Consider the following 24613-nt stretch of genomic DNA (forward strand, 5'->3'; position numbering starts at 1 on the left):
ATCATTTCATATTCCAGTTTTGAATAACTAAAATGTTGTAGCCTGGACCAAAGTTATTTAACAACCCCCCATAAAAATACTTTTCCCAGTCTATACAAGCAAATTCCGGCGATATTAAGTGAATAATCACCTATTAGTCAGAACATTAACTAGTTCGCCTCCAATGAGAAGGCTTCGTTGGAAACATTAATGGGTGTGAATTAGACTGAACAGAGCTTATTGACCAACTCTTATAAAAACAAAATGGGTCTTCATGTTTCACGGCATGCAGGATGCTCTCGGCCACCCCCGCAACTAGCAGTTTCTCAGATGTGACTTTATCCCACAGCATTATTTACTTAAATTTAAAAGGAATGTGTATTATCTTTCTTTAGCAAGTTACTGTTATTTCTAAATATAAAGTTAACGCTATAATATATGCAAAAGTAATGCTTAAAATCCTTATGTCACAATGTAATTAAATGGGCAAAGTGTTCAATCAAACCCAATGCCTAATTATACCAAATATCGTGATCAGTTGATTAGCATTCATTCTTTTCATTCCGGAGGTAATGGGCAAGAAATTTGGCTCAGAGAGCAGCAATTATGATGGATTTGTCCTCGTTTCCAACAGTTTCTTAAGACAATCAGGGGATTGTACCTAAAGTTAGGCCACGACCACTTCCCTCCATATCTTTTACAACTGATTAATTTAATCTTCCTGCCATTCGACAACATTTTTATTTGATTCAAGCCCTAGGGCCGTTGAGGACCTTGGCATTCGGTGCATTTTCCCTGCATTCCTGATGGTCCTTAGACCCTTTCTACTACTTTTTCCCCCACGATTCTCGAATCCTCTTCAGACTCATCTCTACATCTCTTGCGTGGTCTACTGCTCTTCCTTCTTCCTTTATGTCCACGCCATCTCTCTAAAATTTTATAAATTTTGCAATATAATACATAATCTGTATCCTTATTAGTTTTGTTTTCTAGCTTTTTCCATCTTTTATGGGACCACAGATTTCTCTAATCATCCTTTTTTCAACTATTCTAAGGGCCTTAATTTCCTCTGAATTCATTGTCCAAACAAAATAGGGTTCCGATTATCTAAAATCTATATTAAGTCACTCCAAGTATATGTTACGCCACGTCGCATTGTTTTACTCTTTTTCAAGTAATATGAATATTGCGTGTGTTTTACATTCAGCCAAAGTGAAGCGGTTAAATAAATGCTTAAAATTACTTCTAATATCCGTTGTAAACGATGAGAATCTCAGTGTCTAATCACAGGGGAAATCAGGGGGTGGGAGAATCACGGCATTTAAGGTAATGCCGCCAACCAAATTATCTTTCAAACGATTTGAAATGAGCGCGCTCTGCCCTCACTGACATCTCTGGTGTGATCATAGACACAGTCTGGAGCTATTATTGCGGTTGGGGTTGTCGTAGTTTCTTTGAGGTAAAGAAAAATCTCATCTCTCATTTCTATGTTTTAAAGTTAAAAGATTGCACGGAAAGTGTAGCTTTGTGTTCTTGATCCTTTATTTGAAAGTCTGTTCTTCTGAATCTGCAGTCTTATAACACAGTGGGCTCGGGCAGGAATAAATAACGTGTTACGTTAACCACGTCTGGGTTAATGACACTTTCTGGTGCGGTATTGTCGAGGTACCTGGCAGTTGGAAGGCGTAAAGTCTTCTTTCAGGCCAGGTTTATGACCTGTTAAGCTGATTCTGTATTTGATTCTATCTCCTACAGATACTTCGAGTTCCCAGTTTCATTACAGCTGTCGCATTTTTCTATTACTCCGTGTGTATCGTAACTAAATTCAAGTTCCTAGTTTTGTGTATTTTGTAGTAATATTTTGTTCTTATTCAATAAAATACTTAACAGTACCTTACAAAATAGAGTGAGTAAATAAATAGATCTGTTAACTGAAAGCGTTGCCTGTTTATTCATGGCATTTGAAAAGGTTGATACTTCTCCAGACACATGGCAAAATTATTCGATATATCGGGACAACTCAGCCAAATGTACTTGTGCAATTTCTTAAAATATCACAAGCAGATCAGAAATCGATACAAAATTCTCAGTGTTTTGCCTTCGTAATGATGTTTTCCTAAACGATGTTCATGAAGCAAAACATTTAATCTTCCCCTGATGTCGTAAAGACGGTTTCGTAACTAGAAACATGTCGCCACAAGTGGATTTATTTAATACAAGACGTAAGGTGAAACTGCTGTGTGTTGATGGATGGTAATATTGTAGATAAGGTTAAACGTCTCTAAAATAATTAATTTCAATAAGAATTCTTGAGCAGAAAATAAAGAGGAGAAATAATTTTTCCTTCTTTGCTGTAAGCAATATTTCTCTCTACGTTTTTGTAGCTCCTACATCAATTCAAATTTGTACATTATTTTCACAATTAAAGTAATTAAAATTAAATTGTTCGTCGTGGTTGTAATTTAACACTCTTTTACGATTCGCCTTCTTCTTGTTAGCATTTCTCCTCCTTCTTCTTGCACGTTGCTCCTCCTTCTTTTTTTGGTTTGCTCCTCCATCATTTTCTCTCTGTGTTTGTAGGCGTAATCGCTTGCATTCGGTAGGTTCTTGATGACACAAGTCGAGAGAAAGTTTCTACAAACATTCATCTCTGCCAGTTGGTACCTGCAATTTGAAATATTAAAAGTGAAAACAAACCCTCTTTCATCACCCATCAGTATTACCTACACTCAAGACAATTTTAATCAGTTTTCACTGACACAGTTACAAACATTATGTAGCTCTACATGCGATGATGTAGCTCATGAAGGAATACGTCTTCTACTATAAATAATGTATTTACTATAAATTAATAGAAATTTAAGTTGAATGTCGGTGCATTAGTGTAAAGAAATTCTCCATTTTCTTAAAAATATATACACTTTTACATTTGGGGTTCTAAAATACCAGAGATTTGCGTGTAGAATAAGTATAAAAGAATTATTTTTGTGAGTCCTAAAATGTGTTGACCTAAAATAACCGTGTATGATGGGTTTGATCTGTCTTTGTGTACAATGGAAAACTGCTTTAACGAAAGGACACAGATTCCACCGAAATGTCGTTGCTTTTAATTTGTTTCTAGGCAATCTTAACAAAAATTACCCCAATCGGAATGCAATGCACGATTCCCACACCATATTTCAGAACAGTTCCCACGTGATCTTTCTCTTACTCATGCACATAGAACCTCGGCCAATGCGCTATTATAACGTAATACATTTTATTACATCAAAGTGGAGGGAGAGGTTACCACTAATTTAGGACGCTGTCAAATGGCTTGTGATCTGCGCAAGCTACGTGTGGTACACTTCATAAAACCATTATCTTAGGTCAGAATAATAAATTTCATCATAAATTTTATTTGGAGAGATAAGCGTGTCTTGTTTGAGATATGCGCCCATGAAAATATTTCCCGCTTTTAGCAATTTATTTTCAAAACAAATTTTGTTCTACCAAACATAGTTCTGGAGAGGTTCTGCTGGACATAAAACAGACCTTAACCAAGATTAAATTAATTTCTGTGGGATTTCCTACTCTTACACAAACAGGTATGAAGAAATTTGTATTCTGGGATGTTTTTGGAGCTGCTTACTCACTCCGTCAACAGATTTCAGGAGACTGCGTGGTCAAACACGCCAAGAGACAGCCATTTTGAAATAAACTTCCATCAGAAACGGTAACATGAAACGGTAGACGTCGTTCAACCTGAAACTGGACTAACACTTTGATGAAAGCCGAAGATTATGGCGATGCAGATGTACTGAACGCGAGAAACGTCCTGCTCTAAGAGAGTGCCACTGATCAAAGAAATTTAGTCAAAGAGCCTCTTACTAATGCAGTTACACACTACGTCTGATTATCTATTAATTTGACCTCTGTTTTAACGATTCAGCTTGATCGCAACGTCGCCCTGCCTGCTTTCATTCTACCCCACTCCTCTCACCCATTTTTCGCGCGTTGTATTCATTGCCCCGAGTAAGCAGTAAGAAACTCTGAAACGTCTGTTAGTTACTACGTCACTATTCGGCGCTGCATCCACAAGATCGCGGTTATGTCGACCGGAAATGATTCACTTCCTAGAGCTTTTCGAAAGTAACAGTTTGTGCCCTGAACAATCATAGAAAGAAACAAAGAAACAAAGAAACAAACCATCGATTTTCCTTGTCATGGAAACATGCGACGTGTGAGACGAAATCTGTCCCGTTATAATATCCACTGATGACGAAGATCATATCGTCGATCGCTTCTGTGTTTAAGCCACGTGCATAGAAGTTCATGTAAGGGATCTTGATCCACGTGTCTTCTGCAGGGTCGTACTTTTCGGTTCTGATCACGCCTGACGTCTCGTTGAATCCTCCTGCACACATACACACATTCAGTAACAGGTCACAGGATATAAAAGAGCTGTCAAAGTGAACTTATTCTAACCCCATTCAGCGGGACCCTTCTTGATATTTATTACTCTGTCAACTGGCCACGAAATGTTTAGACTTTACGGAGCGACAAGATTCATTACCTTATGCGAAAATAGCTTTCAACCACAAAACAAGATGCACTGTTCAAAACGGCGTTACACGAATAAGTGATGAAAAGCAAAGACTGCGAAGGAACTGCTTTAAACCGTCTGCTTTTTGGGGATAACAGCACGGCAAACTGGAATTTACTTGCTAAAAGAACAAAGTATTTACCTATAAAACTGGGACTGAAAAATGGGGCATACGTTATTTGAGATACCATAAAAGATAATGCGTTGTTAGTTTTGATAGTTAAATATTCTTTGAGAAGAATGTAATCGAAACCAAGAATCTGGGTTAAAATTATTGACAAACAAACTCTGTTATGACAGGACAAAAATGCTGTTCATAAAATCTCAGTCAGTCAAATAAAACCAGGAAATCATATCACAATAGCAAATTCTGCAAGAAGGATAGATGAGCATCACTCAGAATGTCCGGAGTTCTCACCTAGGGCGTACAGACAGCCGTGGTACTCGACGCAGGAAAAAGAGGCACGACGAGAAAGCATTGGTGCAACGAACGTCCATCGGTTGGTGTCGGGGTCATAAACTTCCACCGAGTTTAGAGGACTGAAAAGATTAACACATCCACCAGCGACGTATATTTTGTCTGTAAAAACAAATTAGCTAAATGACACGAACTGTACACATATTTGTTTTAGGGAGAGCCATTAAACTGCTCCTTGCAGAGCACAGACATGGGACAATCCCTACTTAAATTTGTAAATCTATTAAGTCCCCCTTCGAGTCACAGAAACTGCACAGACACGGCCGTCTCTGTTCATTTGTTTCTTTGTTTTGAATGCAGACAAACAGCGTGTCAAAGAAAACGAGTTTAACTGATAAAATTTAACATAAACAGCATAAAATGCTTAAATTAATGCATAATGGAATGGTGGTAAGTTACATCTTCTGTGAAACGGATTTTATTAAATGTGGTGCCAGAGATGTATGGTACGAGCTGCTAAAAGGTGCTCTACATTTATAATACAATGTGCTATTTACATGAGATTATTAACTGTCTCAAAAACATATTATATCTGTATTATAAGAGAAACAGTTTAATAGTTTGATGGTTGTTTACACTCACTCCTAGTGCACGCTAAAAAGGCATAAGACGACGCACAGGGACAGCTTACGAGAGCAGAAGAATCCATCACGCACTCAGAACTTCAAGCCGTTGCAGTCTGTGAAACACGGATAAAAGAATATGGGACGATGGAGGGAGGGAAACTAACTTCAAGAGCGAAGGGGAATGCCTTGATGATGAAGGCATAAAGTTCGTCCTAAACGTCGGCAGAAGCCAAACGACAGCCATCTTCGTACTCACCGCCGTGAGAACCTCAAATCCTGAGATTCCTTCAACCGTTCTTGCGTTCTTACACGCGGACAGACAGACAGACGCCTCACCTTCTGCACTAACTCATACACTACTCTTTAACAGGATTTACGTACCATTCAGTGCAGCCGCACTTGCACAGATTCGCCCTGTGTTCATGGGAGCGATCATAGACCACTGGTTCGACTTTCGGTCGTATCTTTCCGCCGTTCTGTGAATCACACGACAAGCCACACCGCCCATGGCGTACACTGAACCTCGCAGAACAGCCACACTTAATTTGTATCTGAAACGAAAAATGTACATGCTCTGCTATGCTCATTTATTACTGATTCAGATGCATTTCCACTCGCAGAACGCAATTGTTCGCTCGTCATTGTTGAATCGTAACTCAAATGAATTAACAAGCAAATCGTATTCTTATAACGAACATTATTTCAAATGCCCTCTTACCTCTTCACACTTTGCTCGATGCTCCTGTATGTGAGTGGTACAATTTTACATCCCCTGCTCGCATTTATATTTTGACTAACGGAGCGACTATCAGCTTTTGAAGAAGGACTCTGCTCCAAGGAGTTCCTTAGTTACCGATCTGCATCTTACCTGCATTCATGCATAGGCGCCACCTCGCGGCATGTCTTCGTAACAGCGTTGAAGCAGCAGCATGAGCTTAACATTCCCCGGTCGCCCCAACCACCGATGACGTAAATGTCGAATCCGACTACTGCCGTGCGATGGTGGGCTCGCCGGCCGATCGAATCGACCCCCTCCACCTGCAGGAACGACAGGTTATGTCTTTATGTTTCTTTGGGTCATTTGGTCAATAGATGTGAAAGTCCTTACATTAGAGTCCAAGCGACCAACCACCGGAGCAAAGGTACAACCCAAAACAGTGGACCGAAATTGCTACACATGTTGGGAGGCACTCGACAAATACCGTGAGAAATCAACTTGGAGCAATCGTGGATTTATGAGAGGCGGAGGAATCAGGAAGTCCCGAAGAGAAGCTCTCGTCAAGTACGACAGACAAACGTAGAATTAATTTCTGATCAACTTCAGACATTTTAGGTTCGAATGATGGCAAAGACAGATGTTGATGTTTTGGGTTTTATCGACGCGAAACTGGAGGCAGTACGTCCCCTATTCCCAGTGTGTCAGCCTTCTAATTCACGAGGAGGTACCACGCAGATAGTCAATGTCGACATTGATCAGTGCTTCATTTATTACGTTGAAATCCACTGACGAACAACGATGTTTAAGATCAGCAGACAGGTTGCCATGACAGTTGATGTAGGCCTCTTATTGTAAATGGTATTTAAGGCAAATTTCACATCCTTCGTCGATTCCTATTAGAACATGAATTGTACATGAGACTTAAAACCTGTGTAATTCATGTATTTATTCTTTTTAATTCATGTCTTTGGAGCTTTTATTCAAAAAGTGTTCACTGCAATGGAAATAAACGAACACGAAATAAAGAGGCTAAGAGGTCCTTGTGATTAAATTTAAATAAACAATTACTTAGTGAAAATAAGGAAAAGTAGTATTTCTCGGAGGCGTCATTTAACAAGGAGCGGTAATAGTAGAAAGGAGTGCAACTCACCACAGTCCACCGGTCTGCTCGTGCGTCGTACGCTTCGATCACATCTGTCATTGTTCCGTCGCGATACCCACCAATAGCAAACAAAACGTCCTGTGGGATTTGCGGGTAGGCAATCCTTGGTGTAATGAATTCCTTGTACTTCTTCGTCAAACTTTTCACGTCGTCCAGGAATGTGAGCGTCTCCGAGATCACGGCTTTGCACGTCTTATTTCCCGTTACGTACGGGTGCTTTGACACCTGTTGAACAATTAAATGTGGACCTTACAGGCTTTTAGCAAGAGAGAAGTCATATTCCATTCCAGAGAAGACAAGAAATTCACACATAATTTGGTTGGGAACTTACCGAAATAGACTATGGTATATAAAGGTTAATACGTATTATGTAACGACGCTCTTAACAAATGCGCAGGTTGTGGAGAGTAGCGAAAACAGAGTTAAATCGACCGTAGAGAATTGTATTGAAATATGTTTCAACAGAAATTTAAATACTTCAGTAAGGTTCGCATTTTGAGTTACATTCAAAAATGTAACTTATTTCTCGTCTTTCCCGTACGAGATGCAGTCTGCGACCAACAGATTCTTTTTGTATCAATAACTTTAATTAATCGTCAAAATTACGTAACATCTAAAGACATTTATGTTAATTAGTTGCTTGGGGTTTCAAGGGAGGCAACCTGCTACATTTTAATGGTTGGGTGGAAGGCCCGTCAACACAGCAGCGTGTGATTATGGGCTCGATATCTATTATGAGGCATTGCATGTTTCGACCTTATTTGGTCATCATCAGGTGGTTCTCTTTAAGTGTTCGAAACTAGTAGATAGGAATGCTAAATTGTGAAAACATTTGAAGCAGATAACATTTTCAGAATTTGTGCGATTGTTTCACAAATGTTCGTGAGAGGTGAGAGGCTGAAATCACAGGGCATTTGACCTAGAGTAGAAACATTTTTTCTCTGGGGTTGAAACGCATGCTGGAATGGAATAAAGGTTATCATAAGTTGTATGGCTGCTTCGTGAGGTTACGTTTAAAATATTAGAATGCTACAGCTGTCTATGACTTTGAAGCCCCTGAGGTAATTTATTCTCGGAGGTAGAAGAAATTTTCTTGCTGCATATTTCCGATATATTTTGTCCCTATGTGGTCAATCATCTGAAGATTTTCATGCTGAAGTGATCTCGGGTTGAATATATATTTCATCGGAGATGCGTGAAACTATTATAGAATCTAAAACACGCTTCTTATAGCAGTAGCATCTTTGGTTAAGTAGAAGACGTGATTTATCTGTTGGAGGATTTTCTTATTCAAGGTGAGTGGACGTTTGAAAGTAGTTAACGGTGAAATGCTGTAGTTGAACTGAAACCCGTAATCGATCTAAATAACCGCTTAGATTATAATCGAAGATTGTAGCTCAAACGGACTGTCAAACATACAGACGATGAATAAAAGACTGTTATTAACTCCAACCACATATCTGCATAAAACGACGAATATAATATTTATTTTGCACATTCACACACATATACGAGCGTGTTGACAGGAAGTTATTGTAACCATGGTAACGAAGGCAATCTTTGGTTATCTTACGCAGAAAAGTTTGCACGGAATAAGGCATTCAAATCATTGTGTATTTTTTACGATGTTATTGCAAGATTTTAACCAGAAGTGGAGTATGTCAACAGATTCGTTAAAGTTCATCAGTATTATATCTAATGAACATCCGTTTAGACGTTTTCGATCTGGAACTGCGAACAGACAGACAGAGAAACTGGCTTACACCAGGCGATTAGTAAGGCTCACGATTTGACTTAATTACTTACTAACATGTGTGAATATGGAATTGAAAATGCGAACTTCACTTCCATAAACATCCATGATTTCAGGGTCATACTGACCTCCTCCTTGAGAAACGTTTCGTCAAGTAGTCCCAGTCTGACGCCCTTCAAAAGGCCCGCGATTTGACCTTTTCTGCTGTCCGGGTCTCGGTTGACCCACCGGAGAATGCACTCCCACACAACTCTCTCGTCCTTCACGTTCAGTTCCTCGGACTCGATTATCGCTTGCAGCTCCTCTACAGGCAGTTCCAGCAGTTCTTCGCTCTGCCGAGACAGTTCCACGAAGTGGCGCAGAACGAAGCTACGAGCGTGAGTCTTGAGGTCGGCGAAGGAGTGTAACCTACGACAGCGAGGGTACGTGGCTACTCAGAAACCATCTCCTTCGAGATCTCACACAATGAACACTAAAGCAAGAGCTGGTTTCTCAACTATTTGCACAACACAGTATTTCGCCTGCAATTTTTACCTTAACCGTTTGAAGCCCTTATGAACGAGACTGAGGGCAGACACGTGGAGAGGCAACGCTGAGAAACGCTCCGTTTAACCGTGGCAAAATAGAAAGTTGTCGACTCTGAAGGTTCCCAGGCAAAGCACGATCGTCCTCGTGATAAAATTATAGATTGAAACAAGGGCACGGTTTACGCAAGTGAAGAAGGCAGTGAGATGAGTAGTGTAGAATTTTGAATTATGTCATTAACCTTGGTGAAACAACAGTGTTAACTGTGTGTTTTAATCCAGTGAAACCTTGTGTAACCGGACTAAATGGGGGGAATATCGAGTCGAATGAGCCGATAAGTCGGACGAGCGAGGGAAAGGGGAACGTGGTCATTGAATTGAACGAATAAGTAGAGATTCGATACAGATTTTCCTCGTCGCCGAATGATGAGGGTGTGTCGCATGCACAAGCCGACGGCAAACGCTACTCGTGAGCGCTGTTCTATTGAGTCCCTGTACTAAAGAAGTGAATTTATCAGTTATTTTGTCCATCACATGAACTGGAAATTCTGGTGTGATTCTGCCGATGTCAGTTGATTAGTTTGCCATGTCGTCATAGACAAGAAGGAGTGAGGGTTCAGCTTCTACGGAAACCAGCGGGCTGTTTCTTTGTATTTGCCCTATAGTAACCAATTATCTAAATGTCTTGAAGTGTTCCTAATTCTCAGCAAAATCTGGGTGTGAGGTTAGATCAATATCTGTACCGCATGGACATCGCTTTAAACACTCTCGCCGGTTGAAATCGATCCCAACCGGTCTGGTTGAAAGTCGGTCGCTTAATGCGGGAATCATATAATCGAGGCTCGGTTAACAGAGGTTTTGCTGTATGCAGAAACATGTGGGGCTGAATCTTGATTTTGATGTTGGGAGGATTATGTAAGAAGCAAGAAATTCCGCAGAGAAAGAAAGAAAGAAAAAATGAAAGGAAGAGAGAGGAAGACAGATTTAAATATTAACCTGCAATTGGTCGCGATTAACGTTCCACATGGTGAAATGAGTCATCTGCTGATCATAATGACGATCAAAACATATACAGTTAAATAAAACTTTTAAATTACAGGGACGTTAATAATAACCCGCCAACATCCTTGACCTACAACACATTATAATTTGCCCATCCTCAGACAGAGGCTTTAATCTCCAACCCGGCAGTCTTGGCTGCTGTCTTTAGATAAGGTCATTCGCTTCAGCGACGAAGCCTGGCGAAACAGTAAATTTCAAATGAACACCAATTACCTTGCGACACGCAAGATGCCGAAACAGTTGTCGGCGTCTATCGTGTCCTTCGCGTCCATGAGGTAGTCGCAGCAGAGTTTAATAATGTCCGGAATACACAAGTAGTCAGCCGCCACAAGCAGCTTACATGCGTTGTCGGAGCGGATGTCCACCTCGCGAAAATAAACATAATCCAGTATCTGGGTCATCACGACAGAGCTAATTCCGTGGAGGAGAATATTAGTCGCCTCACCGGTGTGCAGTGTTGTCGTGAAGAGGGCCCTGAAACGTCACGAAGCAGTTGTCGATTTGAAGAAACGGTGACCAGAAAATTACAAGTCATGCGCATAAACTTTAAGTTTTTATGACTCACGTAGCCAAATAAAAGTATCCGTTAGTCAATGTGGTGGATGAATTTTTGCTACCTGAATAATTAAAAGACTCCCAGAATGTGTACTAATGGGACCAGATTAACTGCGAGTGGGTGAAGACCGGGCGAAGGCCTAACATAATATAACTTGCAAATCGGAAAACAAGCAGCGAGCATTTGTACTATAAAATGGTCACCCCGTTTCTTACATACCCTTGACTCCTTCAAGAGATATCTGAGGTTATGACAACTCCTACAGAATTTTTAAAGCCACTGCAAATATTTCAACACACATCGCAGGCTGCACATTGCACCGATTGACCAGTTCGTAATATGAAATCTATTTGCTCTGTCAAAACATTTTCCAGACAATAAACAACTTAAAAGAAAAGCCGATGTTTCTACGAGGCCTTTAAGAAGTGATCACCAACCAACAAACAATTTTCTATTACAAATTAAGGATTTTGCAGTGCAAGACAAACGGAAAGATTTGATTGTCAGAAAACTGAAAGAGGGGCACATCTTGTAACAAGACGTCTGGAACGTCTTTTGGAAAACAGAAGCAATGACTCACGGTTATAATTCATTTCTCGTTTCAAGAACGGACCGCATTTTTATTTAAAACACAAGGAAATTTTCGTATGCACAAATTCTCGAACGATTATCTCCTAATAATAAAACATTTCTCACGTAAGTCTTTGTAAGAGTTTATTTCAGACAGAGCAACACACACCAGTTTTCAATGTTCCGGGGATTACCAACTTTCTTCTGGACTTTGTCAGTCGTCTTTGTGTATTAAAACCATGTCGTTTTGGAAACGGATTGTTTCTATTTCTCCCTCGAGATCGATTGACTGTCACCTTGGTTCAACCGCACTTAAAAATTGGTACAAAAAACCACGTACGTCTTCTGGGATGTTGCGTCGTGTTGTCTCTTGGGACGTTTCAGAGGTGCTTAGTGCCTCCATCATCAAGAAAATAAGGCAGTAAGTACGTCTGAAATGCCACTCAGTTTCTACGGCGCCGTGAGATTTCATGACAACGAACAAATAACAAAAGACATTCAGCCATATAAAAATACAGGTTTCTGCATCAAAGGGATAAAACATTTCGCATACGAATTGACGTCTCTTGTGTCCTTAATTCACGTGTTAATCAACTACGTAAGTTAATAAACAAACCTGAAATATTCGCTGCTCATCGACAGAATCACTCTGTGTACTGGAAAGACGCCGCCGTCCTCCGACCTCAACACCGCGTCACACAAGAAGTTCCTCTCTCTTAGTTTATTCAGACGGACAAATGCTTCTGTGCGACTTTGGTTTAACTCCATCTCCTGAAACACATTCCATCGTTGTTACAGGTTTTTCTTCATACTGACGCGTGTGCACATCAACTGAGAATGACTGAGAGGGAACACGATACTGAGAAGAATATCTGGTCTTGCGAGAGAGTTACTAATAAAGGAATTCTGAAAATTGAATAATATGGAGCTTTATAGATCTCTTCACTAATTAATAAATTGTAGGCTGTCAGATCAAGGATGATGAGATGGGCGGTTCATGTAGTACACATGGCAGAGACAAGTAGTACAACTTTTTAATCGGAAGACCTGAAAGGAAAAGGTCACTTGAGCGTCCTATGCGTTGCTGGGATAATATTAAAATGGATCTTAGAGGTGAAGTATGAACGTGTGAATTGACTTCATCTGTTTGTGGATGTGGCTTAGAGGCGGGGTCTTGTAAACACGGACATGAAACTTTATGTTTCATAAAAGGCGAGTCACTTGATTACCTGGGCTACTGTTAGATTCTAAAGCAGGGCTTCTGCTCCATGTTCTCAGTTTGTTTCATTGTTATAGAAATGCCTATTGAGATTAAATACAAAATGACAAAGCTCTAGATGTGACTAATCAAACTAATTAAGAATCTATATAGACGGCTTACGGAACACGAAATTTCAACACCGAACTAATGAAGCCCTCCATGAGACCCTGTCCTCTGCCAACAAAATCCAGTCCTCTTCAACTCCTATGTCCAATAGATTACGCCTGAGATTATCCTCCCATCTACGTATAGGTCTCCCCAACGTCCTCTTCTCCTCAGGCTTTCCAAAAATATCTTTCGCCCCATCCATGCACTCCACATGTCCCGCCCATCTCACTCTTCTTGACTTAATCACCCAGAAGATGTGACTTATTTAGGCAATATTATGTCATGCAGCGTATTTGTCAGAACTCGCATAAATTTAAATCTTCTTATATATAACCTACGTAGACATTACATATAAAATATTAATGTAATATATAAAGTCTTAGATGCCTCTACTATGAGAATCGATTTTAAAGTAATTACGACAAAATTTGCAATAGAATGTATGTGACCTTTGATGCAGGACCAGGCAGTGAAATAAATTTTGGAAAAAGAATGCTACGCTTTTTCATAAGTATAAACATTTTGAGTTCTTCTCTCTCTGTAGAACTAAAAGTGCTAAAGGGCTTACGTGATTAAGAAATTTCCTGCCTAAGTTACACATGTATATGAACTATGAGCACATAATGTAATTTAAATTTATCAAACGAACGGGAGAATTACAGTTGGGAACAGTTACAAAGGCTCTAATTTGTTCTGCGGCGTGCGTAGATCAGGCCTACATCACGCTACTCACACACTGTAATGAGGAAGATATTCTACGAAAAGTCGATTGAAGCTCGGCTCGTCAAAGAATAGCCCACTTCCTTTACTCAACCACAAGTGTCATTATCGTGTTGAAACATCCTGCCACCGGGTTCTATCCTGAGCCAGCTGCATCTAGTTCACTCGATTGAGACCCATCTCCTTAAGATTCATTTTAATATTATCCTCCCATCTACGACTAGGCCCCCCAACCAATAACTTGTAAACAACACTCCACTGCCCACTTCTTCCTAACAACATCGGGTGAGGAGCTCGTCATTCACTTTTCTCTATTATCTGTCCCACTCCCATTTTGGGTTCAAATATCTTCCTCAACACTCTGTTCTCAGAGGCCCTCAGTCTATGTTCCCCCCTCAAAGTGAAAGACCACGTTTTGCACCCATAAATACTTTGCACTAAATAACAGCAAAGATTTCCCGGATTTAATCTGCTGATGTGGGGAGATAATGAGAGGGAGATTCGTCGATAATTAGGCTTGTAAACCCGAAATAAAAATTCTTGATAGTTGCCTGAAACGCGTTCATAATGTCGATGTATCAAGAGATGTAAAGTGTTAGAACTGTTATTCAGAATACGTATATAACCCACTTCTTAGCATGCATATATTTTAATTAAGTTTCTAGGCTACTTATCACGTTTTATCCCTTAAAAATGATAATTGCCTACTGGAATATTATTTCACTATCAATGATGCCGTGAACAAACAGGAGACAATCTAATATTACTCGAAATCGTGTTAAAAGACGACAAGCCTAAATCTCTTACACGACCTGAGAAAAATGCTGTTGAAGAAACTTAAATGTGATGAACAATAATAATGATAAATAGGATTCCCTTACCTCAAACTTTGATCAAGAGGAAGAGACTACGATGTCCACCGCCAATGATCAGTTTAATAAAAAATAAAATGGAGAGAGTGGAATGCAGTTTCACAGACTTCTTAATAATTCTTATATAAGAAAAGAACTTGTGATGTTCTAAAAGGTTTTAACAGCACGAAATTGTCTGCTCTACGACGCACTTTTTCTACAACCGACTCACAGCTGAGCTCTTTCCCCAATGACGAAAGCTGATTGTTGACGGCAATATATACTAATGCAACAATGCCGACGAAAATTGTGACGTAACAATTAGTTTCTTAGGTAACATAACAATGCACGCATGAGTTCATATAAAAGCTGACCATTATTGTTCAAGGCAATAATGAAACACAACAATGCCGAGTAAACAGATGACGTAACGATTAGTTTCTTAAGTAATATAACAATAGACACAAGAGTTCACATAAAAGCTGCTCATTGTTGCTGACTGCAATAATGTAACACAACAATTCCTAGTAAACAGATGACGTAACAATTAGTTTCTTAAGTAATATAACAATAGACACAAGAGTTCACATAAAAGCTGCTCATTGTTGCTGACTGCAATAATGTAATACAACAATGCCGAATAAACAGATGTAACAATTAGTTTCTTTGGTAGCAACAATGCACGCAGTAGTTCATATAAAACTGGTCATTGTTGTTGCCGGCATTAATGTAACACAACAATTCCTAGTAAACAGATGACGTAACAATTAGTTTCTTAAGTAATATAACAATAGACACAAGAGTTCAAATAAAAGCTGCTCATTTTTGCTGACTGCAATAATGTAACACAACAATGCCGAGTAAACAGATGACGTAACAATTAGTTTCTTAGGTAACATAACAATTCACACAAGAGTTCATATAAATGCTGACCATTGTTGTCGATCCATATTTATACATTGTTGATATGGATCTTATACATTTCCCTAACGCTGTTTTGCCGAATGACCCTTCCACATAGACGTATTTACGTCAAGAAAGTTGACAGTGGAACCACGGTTCAGGAGAACTTGACGTAAATACGTCTCTGTATTTTAATTACTACAGCAACGCGCTCCGTTCGGAGCGATTTTTCTAAAATTGGTCAAATGTTTAAAATGCAAGCAACCCACCTAAAGGGGGCTTTGTTGCGTTTCAAAATCCTGTGTAAGAAACTAAACTAACTCTCCGAATGGAGGGTTAAAACACTTGTCCAGCCGCGTTTTAAAATATTGTGTAAGAAAAGAAACTAACACCCAGAATGGAGGGTTAAAATACTTGGTCAAGTGTTTAAAAAGCAACAAAACCTCCTTCGAGGGGGTTGGTTGCGTTTTAAAATTTTGAGTAAGACGCTAAACTAACATCCTTCGGGGGGTTTAGTTTAGTTTAACCCTCGAGTAAGAAACTAAAATAACCCCCCCCCCACCCGAATGGGAGGTTAAAACACTTCACCAACCCCCTTCGGTGCGACTGGTCAAATATAATGAAATCCAGACAATTTTAAGTAAGGAAGAGATGCCACAACAGGGGAAGGAATCCATAATTATTCCTATTCATAAGAAGGGGGACAAGACTGAGTGTGGTAATTACCGAGGAATTTCGCTGCTATCAACCTCATACAAAATTCTATCCAACGTTCTTTTGGCAAGATTAACCCCATATGCAGATGAAATTATTGGGGATCATCAGTGTGGGTTCAGACGAAACAGATCAACGATTGATCAGATCTTTTGCATTCATCAGATACTAGAGAAAAAATGGGAGTTCGGTGGGACCGTACATCAGTTATTTATAGATTTCAAAAAAGCCTATGACTCTGTGAAGAGAGAAGTGTTATATAATATTCTTATTGAATTTGGTATACCAAAGAAGCTAGTGGGTCTAATAAAAATGTGCTTAAATGAAACCTGTAGCAAAATTCGAGTAGGTAAATATGTATCTGAGACATTCCTCATCAAGAACGGTCTAAAACAAGGAGATGCTTTGTCTCCTTTGCTCTTTAACTTTGCGCTAGAATACGCCATCAGGAAGGTCCAAGGTAGGCAGGAGGGTTTGCAATTGAACGGGACACATCAGCTATTGACATTTGCTGATGATGTTAATTTATTGGGGGACGATATGAGTACAATAAAGAGGAACGCAGAAGTTTTACTAGAGGCTAGTAGACACGTGGGGCTAGAAGTAAATTCAGAAAATAGGAAGTACATATCAGTATCTCGTCATCAGCAGACAGGTGGGCAGAATTATCTTAGGGTGGCTAGTAAATACTTTGAAAGTGTGACAAAGTCCAAATATCTGGGAACAACAATAACATCAAAATTATATTCCTGGGAAAATTACAAGGTGATTTATAATGTATATATATGACTGATATAAAGAGACAGAAAGAAAGATGCAATTGAGGAGAAATGAATGTAAACATTCTATTGTAGATTTTATAAGTTCGAAGCAGTTGATATTATTTCGTTATGTATAAGAGAGGTCTGATGACAAGCTCCTAAGATGCTACATTTTCAGGGGCATAGGTTGGTAGGTCTAGGCTGCATCTAAGTTACAGCATCAGCCCTAAGGTGCTCTGGTTACGTGCTTAAGTTGGCCTCGTCTGTGTCCTTGGATGGTTACGAGTTCAGTGGCGGATGTTTCTTTTGACTGGGCTTCGTTCGTAGCTGCAACTTCTCTGTTTGGCGAGTCTGTGCTGCTCCAGATATTTTTAATTGTTCTTTTTGCATCAATACATTTATCAGGAAGTACTTCCCTAAATTCAAGAAAATGAATTTATTATTAGAATTAGGAATAGCATCGTTAAGGAAAAGTGAATGTGAGAATTTATAAGATCCGAGAACATAAAATGGACGAACGCGTGTTGTCAGTCTTCGTGAGGTTACGAGATTGTTCCTGAAGAAGGGCGTACCAAAAAGACTTGGATGCCAGGAGAGTGGAAAACCAATGTGGTAATTGTATGGAAATAATTTCATTGTTAAAGCGTGGAGCACAAGCCACGCTCCTTCCAACGACCTGTTCGGGGCCATCGGTTGCTTGGAGACAGCATCGTCCGAAGGAGGCCGCTTTCCCGCGGGCATACATTGGTAGGGCTGGGCGCGGGTGCGTCCTCAGCTAGGTAATTTAAGAAAATAATTGAAATCGTTCAATAAGCGCACAAAACTAAACAATAACTAACTGGATGGCTTACGGAACCCGAAGGTTCATCACCGAACTAACCAAAGCCCTCCACCGGACTCTGTCCTGGGCCAACAAAATCCAGTCTCCTTCAACTCCTGTCTCCCATAGATCCCGTCTGAGATTATCCTCCCATCTACGTCTCCCCAGCGGTCTCTTCCCCTCAAGCTTCCAAAATAGTGGACCCAACCAACCAGATGGCTTACGGAACCCGAAGGTTCATCACCGAACTAACCAAAGCCCTCCACCGGACCCTGTCCTGGGCCCACAAAATTCAGTTTCCTTCAACTCCTATCTCCCATAGATCCCGCCTGACATTATTCTCCCATCTACGTCTAGGTCTCCTCAGGGGTCTCTTTCCCTCAGGCTTCCCAACCAATGCACCTCTTGTCCCATCCATGCGCGCTACATGCCCCGCCCATCTCATCTTCTCGACTTACTCACTGTACCAGTCCAGGTTCCTAGTTAGACTCCCGAGATGAAAGGCAGACCTGCATTAGGCGTATTAATCTGGCTCATATAAACGAGGGAGGCGTGATTTGATATTTGGTACGCCTTACTTCATCCACATTTATCGAGTTTAATAATTTTGGCTTTGTTAATTTATTGGATCGGAAGACAGTGGCGACACTCAGCGGCTTGAACGTGTTTCTTCCAGACTTTACTTTTAGCGACGACGTGACGTAGAAGTTATTTACGAGGCGATAACTTAATTCCTTCCAGGTGTGAGATGACGGTTGCCGAATTTACCGGCGTCAGGGGGGGACGCATCGGATAGCCGTATTCTATTTAAAATTTGAAAACAAGTACAGAATGCCAATGTTTTTCTTGCACACAGATTTTGTGTACGTAAACAACCGATTCATTGCGCTGACGTGAAATAAATGTTAGTGGTTTTGCATCTGCGCGTCTCAAGACGTAAATTCGTCTCCATTTGCGTAGGCCAAAAGATTTCGAACCACCGCCTCCCCCCGTGTGCGCCTTGAAGGCCGAGAGAATCTTCTCGCCGACTAGAAAATGATTCTCGATAATCTCTTGCGTGCGAGCTCCATCTCGATCTGATGGCCGAGTGACTCAGGGTCTTTCATTTTAAGGCCGGAGAAATGAAATCTTGAACAAATTTCTGTTTGCCCTTCGCGGTCCCTTTTAATAAGATGTATGAATTCAAGTACTGTTAGGAACTGGTCTCATTTCCTTTTTAACTTGCATAAACGGAAGGCGCTTTGCTAAATATGTTCTGAGAGGATCGCAGTTCCTTGTTTGGATACTGACCGTGTGAAATATTTTTCACGGACTGTCCCACTGTCGCCAGTGCGTTGCGTAATAACTGCGTCCTGTCTTTCGATTGACAAGACTTTGGCGACGTCTAAACATCATTTTATATTCTCAGAGCTGTGCTTTCTTTCGCGATAATTGTTTTCGAAAGTTCAAGACCAGGAAAGTGAAACAGAAGTCACTGCACATGAAGAATGCTTGATAAGACGACGAATGAATACGCTCATGTCAGTGGTGGATTGTTCTATGCGGCAAAAATAATTTTAAAAAATAGAATTTCCTAATAGGAAGATGGGACATTTGTTTTATAACTACATCAGATATAAAATATTTTTATTCCAAGTAAATACGACAGCGACACACACGATGGTGTTCCTTCGCTCTGTGTTGTAAGGCTTCAGTTTTCTCTCCTGCCTCCTTTCGCTGTTATCAGGCACACGAAGTCTTACCAGGAAAACTAGACTAGAAATGGGGCAAGGAAGAAGGCTCGAATGATGTGCCGACAGCCTCAGTTCGACTCCAGATCACGTAAAACACGTGAGGAACTCGGTCCGACAAAGGGTTAATCTATTTCAAATAATTAATAAATTTAAAATAAAGGCGGATAATTAGAACATCAAATAGAACATTTTTTTGGTTGGGGTCGATTCCTAAGAAGTTGTCGCGGCCAATCAATGCCATGTAGAAGGACTTTCCAGCCTATTTTTTATTGCGCGAGCAACCTCGACAAAATTTGGTCTGTGTGCGAGTTCGATGCGTAAGACGTGGACTGTATTCAAAAATAAGCTGATGATAATGTGAAGAATTTGTAAAAAAAAATGCAATCCAGAACCCAGGATGGGGTGTGTTTATTTCTAGCGCATTTTTACAAAATAAATTAGTCAAGTGACTTACGTCTCCACAAAAGAAAAGCTCGTGACCTGCACTCAGAAGCAATTTTCTTTTCCTCCCAAACTACGCCGAACCGAAGAGGTGGGCGTGGCTTGTTCAACGTCGCCCAGACAAAAGCCTCACGTGATAACTCGGTCAGAGAGTGAAAGAAAGAGAAGTTTCTTATTTTTTTAAATTTTAGGTGTTTCCGAGTTTCGTATTTCTGGAGCTAGAATAAAAGTAGCTGTATTTGTGGAGATCCTTTATTACTTTTATTGCTGTTAATTTTGTTGTTTAATATTTGGTAGTGGAGTAGTCTGGACAAACGCAAGGCTTTCCCCCTCCCCTGACCAAAACTTTGAGGCATTTGCCGCGCTGAGAGGCCGTGAGTCGATGTTCCACCCACGCACGTGCGTGGCTGCTAATTCGAAGAAACTCGTAACAAAAAAACCGATACGAAATACATTTCAGCCTTTCACAAAGTGTCCCGAACCAAATTATTGTTTGCTCTAACCCAGAATCGCGCTGTCACAAGACACTAGAAAAATAAAAAAGGTTTTTCAGACAAGCTTTAGGTGGAATATATTTAGTCAGCACTTCACAAAATGGCCCCTTGGGATTCTCAGACACTGTCGTTTCAGTGCATTTCAGGTTAAAAACTTAACTTATGGAATTTGAACTCTGAAATTATATTAATTCAACCGTGGATAATATATGAGGGGATGACAAGGTCCATCTAGATAATCGTCCCAAATAGCAGAGAGGAAGTGCCCCAAGGGATGCTGTATTAATTACTATGATATCCGGAATATAATTTATTCTAACCGTTCCGCCTTCTCGAACCGGTTTGCTGAGGGGTCGCTGAACGGGGTGTAGTTATGCAGACTTGAAATATATTTTATTATAGAGAATACAAATCATGTGTTCAAACTTCTGTCGCTCCGTCCCCTTTATTAAACCAGTGGTCTCCAAAGTAGGGTGCGCGAGATAATTTCAATTTAATATTTTTTCTGTATTCTTGTATTGAATTTTATTTGTGATTTTATGATGTGATGCTAGATTAAAATGGCCGTTCCGCCACCTCTCTGATTTAGCCTGTCACACCGGAAAGTCGTGTAGTTTGGACACTTAAATTTTGTGGCAGATTCCAAATGAGTTTCATTAATGAGTGCTATGGACATGTTATTTGTTTCTAAGATATTTATTAATTCTGAATTTTTCGACTCGACGCCTCTGGCATTCCAGAACAAGATGTCTGTGTGTCTGAGGAACCTACCCATGAATTGGGAGACCGAGGAGTTGTTGAATATTATTGGGAGGGCGCTGTCTTATGGGTGCCGCATGAATTGCAGGAGCATTCCTGAGATGGAATTCAGAAGATACTGGAATGAGAATTTCGGATTGAAAGTCCGAACAATTTCAACAAATTCTCTTGTCTGCTGCTGGGTATGAGAGTTTCCGAGTCTCAGACCAGGTGGAGGGTGTGGGTATTGATGTGTGCGTTCGTGCAATGTGTGTGTGTCTCTCTGAGACGCGTATTCTTCTTCTCCCTCCCTGAGGTGTTCTGTGCTATGCGTTTTGAGGGTGGTGTTAATCCCCATGGTTGCGTTGGTCTTGGAGCCTAAGGACCGAGATTTTCGGCCGAAAGAAGATTCGGCATGAGCGACGTCCTCAGTTACTACAGAGAGAGCGGGAGAGACTGGTCTGTCCGGAACCGGCGAAGAAATGCCGGTTACAAAATTCGGAGGCTTGCTCGCTGTAACCTGTGGGGTAGTTTGTGTTGACGTGTTGCAGTTAGCACTGTGTGCAAGCCGGGGGTCTGGCTTGGCGTGTTGCTGTATGAAATTATATTTAGAATAAAGGTCAAGTGGTTGACTGAAGCTGTATGGGTGTGGTGGAGGAGGCTGCCTTACTTTCGAGCTGACAAAGTACAGTGGCTTAGTCCAGGCATTTGCCGCACCCATGGGGGGGGGGGGGAAGTCACGGAATGTTTTAGGGGGCGGTCGCTGTGGTTGGGCTGTGACCCCCGTTCCAGCACTTCGTTTTAAACTTTCTTGCAGAGGTCTGTTCTTCGTCTCCCTCTCCATGCGGTCACGGAAGAAGGGACACCCTCTGTACTTTGAGCCGTGCTCCCCGATCTTGTACAGGGCGCAGGTCGGCACAAAATTTGGGATAAATCTCTTTTCACATTGCCACGAGCAATGACCATCCGCGCAGTGGGCACAGGCCGGAGGGGCCTGACAATTTGCCTCCACGTGATAAAACTGTTGGCACGGTTCGCACCTTATAAGGTTTCACAGAAATTTGTATGAAGCAGAGATGGAACAGCTGAGAGATCTTTTGGCTGTGGGGAACGTTGTCCATTTCGACTATATGAATTGGCAGAGGGGTTTTGTCTCTCCAAGCGGTCATTGGGATCACGGTTTGAACTGCCAGACCCAGTGGGAGTAGTTCATTTTGAATGGTTTTAGGAGGGGTGGTTGGCGGAATGCCTTTTATAACCACTTTGAACGGCTTGGAGTCGTTTGATCTGATTACATTAAACGGGACCTAACTATCTTTCAGGAAGATTTGCAGGTTTAGGTAGTCCTTATATGTGGAGGTTTGCCATGCTATTCCTGATTTTATACTGTGAGTAGTGAAGCCCAGCGGCTGGAATTTTGCGTGAAAGTCCTTATTTAGTCTAGTCATGTCACCTACATAGTGGTGGTGAATGACTACCTGTGGGAGTTTTGCTCGTGGGGCGTATAGGTTTTGGTTGTTGTTGTGTCCTCTCTTTCCAGAATCACGGGTCTCAGGGGTGGGAGAGCAAGGTAAAGCAGTGTGAATTGCGTCTTCAATTATTGTGGGCTTAGGAGTTGCAAGTTTTTGTTTCTTTTTGGAGGTAATGACAGTGAAGTCATCTCCCTCCAAAATTTCGTCATGATTCAACAGGTCAGCGGATGCTGTTGTAGATTCAATCGGTTTCTGCGCACTAATCCAGTCAGTTTTAGTACCACCCTGGGTGCAGTGAACCTCTGTTTGTGCCAGAAGGGCATGCCACTGGCGAAGTTGCCGAGGCTCTCGCTCCTTCTTTGTGTTCTGAGGGGTCAGTGGGTGAAAGGATTTGACCCTGTTGCCAAATAGACGTTATTTCTGAGTCTGAAATTCCTGACAACGAACTTTCTAAGTCAGTACTTAATGGGGACCGAAGTGTATGTTTTGCCTGCTTTTTCAGTTTCGTGGGTTAGTTTGTCTTTGTCCGTTTTAGATGTCACTTTTGTTTTAGTTCTTCGGCCTGAGGTTAAGTTGAACAACCTTTGGTCTCACCATCCTGATTCACCTGTCAGGAGTTGTAAGCCCCTAATGTTTTTCCCTGCATTTAACTGTGGTTCGTATTCCCAGGTGTGGGAGGGCACCAGCCCGCCAAACTTGCTTCTGCGGTGGCGCTTAGCTTATGTTGACACCGTTAGATTTTGACTGAGGGTGACCGCCGGGTGGGCACGGTGTATGCTGGTGATCTTTTCTAAACCACAGCTTTGACTTTACACAGATCCCGCACGGTTTCTCGATGATTTCTTGATCGCACAAGTCAGCGGGCCCGGCCGAGTTTTACAGTCCTAACTACCTGAAGCCCGTCACACGACTCCCTTACTGTGCTGAGCTGGTAATCAGTTCTTTCCGCCCCATTGTCACCACACAGAATGTAAACTCGCTTTCACTTAACAATCGACGTCAAGTATTTATTACCAATGGTACAGTTCTACTTAAGCCGGCCACATTTATTAGAAAGTCAAAGTACAGCCAAAACAGTAATGACCATCAACAGCACTGGTATTACTCGTACGACGGTAGATAATCCCTAGTGTTAAGTCACCACAATTAAAGAAGTTAATAAGCATGAGTGACTCACCCGAAATTTGCACTACACAAGTGACACAACATGTAATAAGGCACAGTAGACTGTTAATACTTCAAACAATGGAACTCCAGTACACACAACCAGTTCTTAGGATATCAGTCCTTTTACTCTGGAAGCCGATACACGTAACACGTCTGTACGCTCTCGAAGCCAAAGCTCAACTGCGTAGGGGCGAAGCTCGTCTAAATATTATATAAGAATTCAATCCGTACCGCAAAGAAATCATTACACGTCACCATTACAAAGATCAACCGATTAATGCTCTAAGAAAATGATCGCTGTTTACCCTGAAAATCATGCGAAACCCACAAATACATAACAAAGTGTTACTGATTGTTAAAGCATGTGGTACATACACTTACCATTAGGCTCTTAAGACTTCTGTTCCATCAAGAATTTCGGCCACTAAACATGCCTTGTGTCTCTTGGTTTTCTGCGAACTTTCACTGCGCAAGTCT

General features: G+C 41.0%; 1 protein-coding gene across 3 annotated transcripts; it reads right to left on the reverse strand.

The window, feature by feature from the left end:
• Positions 1 to 1906: 1906 nt before the first annotated feature.
• LOC110826774 (kelch-like protein 10) lies at positions 1907 to 24597 on the reverse strand. Of its 3 annotated transcripts, none has more exons than XM_087344501.1 (10): positions 24518 to 24597; positions 12570 to 12724; positions 11041 to 11301; positions 9370 to 9649; positions 7477 to 7713; positions 6477 to 6646; positions 5990 to 6159; positions 4983 to 5144; positions 4168 to 4375; positions 1907 to 2643 (listed from the first exon to the last, which is right to left on the reverse strand). In XM_087344501.1, the coding sequence occupies exons 1-10, from the start codon at positions 24518 to 24520 to the stop codon at positions 2442 to 2444; spliced, it is 1848 nt and encodes a 615-aa protein (XP_087200627.1). In that variant the 5' UTR covers positions 24521 to 24597; the 3' UTR covers positions 1907 to 2441. The 3 variants fall into 3 exon arrangements, with proteins under 3 accessions (XP_087200627.1, XP_087200628.1, XP_087200629.1); XM_087344502.1 differs by lacking the exon at positions 24518 to 24597 and adding an exon at positions 14924 to 15497; XM_087344503.1 differs by lacking the exon at positions 4983 to 5144.
• Between the last annotated feature and the right edge of the window lie 16 nt (positions 24598 to 24613).

This window comes from Zootermopsis nevadensis, unplaced genomic scaffold, assembly GCF_977971745.1.
Source record: "Zootermopsis nevadensis isolate Lab colony 2312 unplaced genomic scaffold, Znev_1.0 Znev_ptg000007l, whole genome shotgun sequence".
Lineage (NCBI taxonomy): Eukaryota > Metazoa > Arthropoda > Insecta > Blattodea > Termopsidae > Zootermopsis > Zootermopsis nevadensis.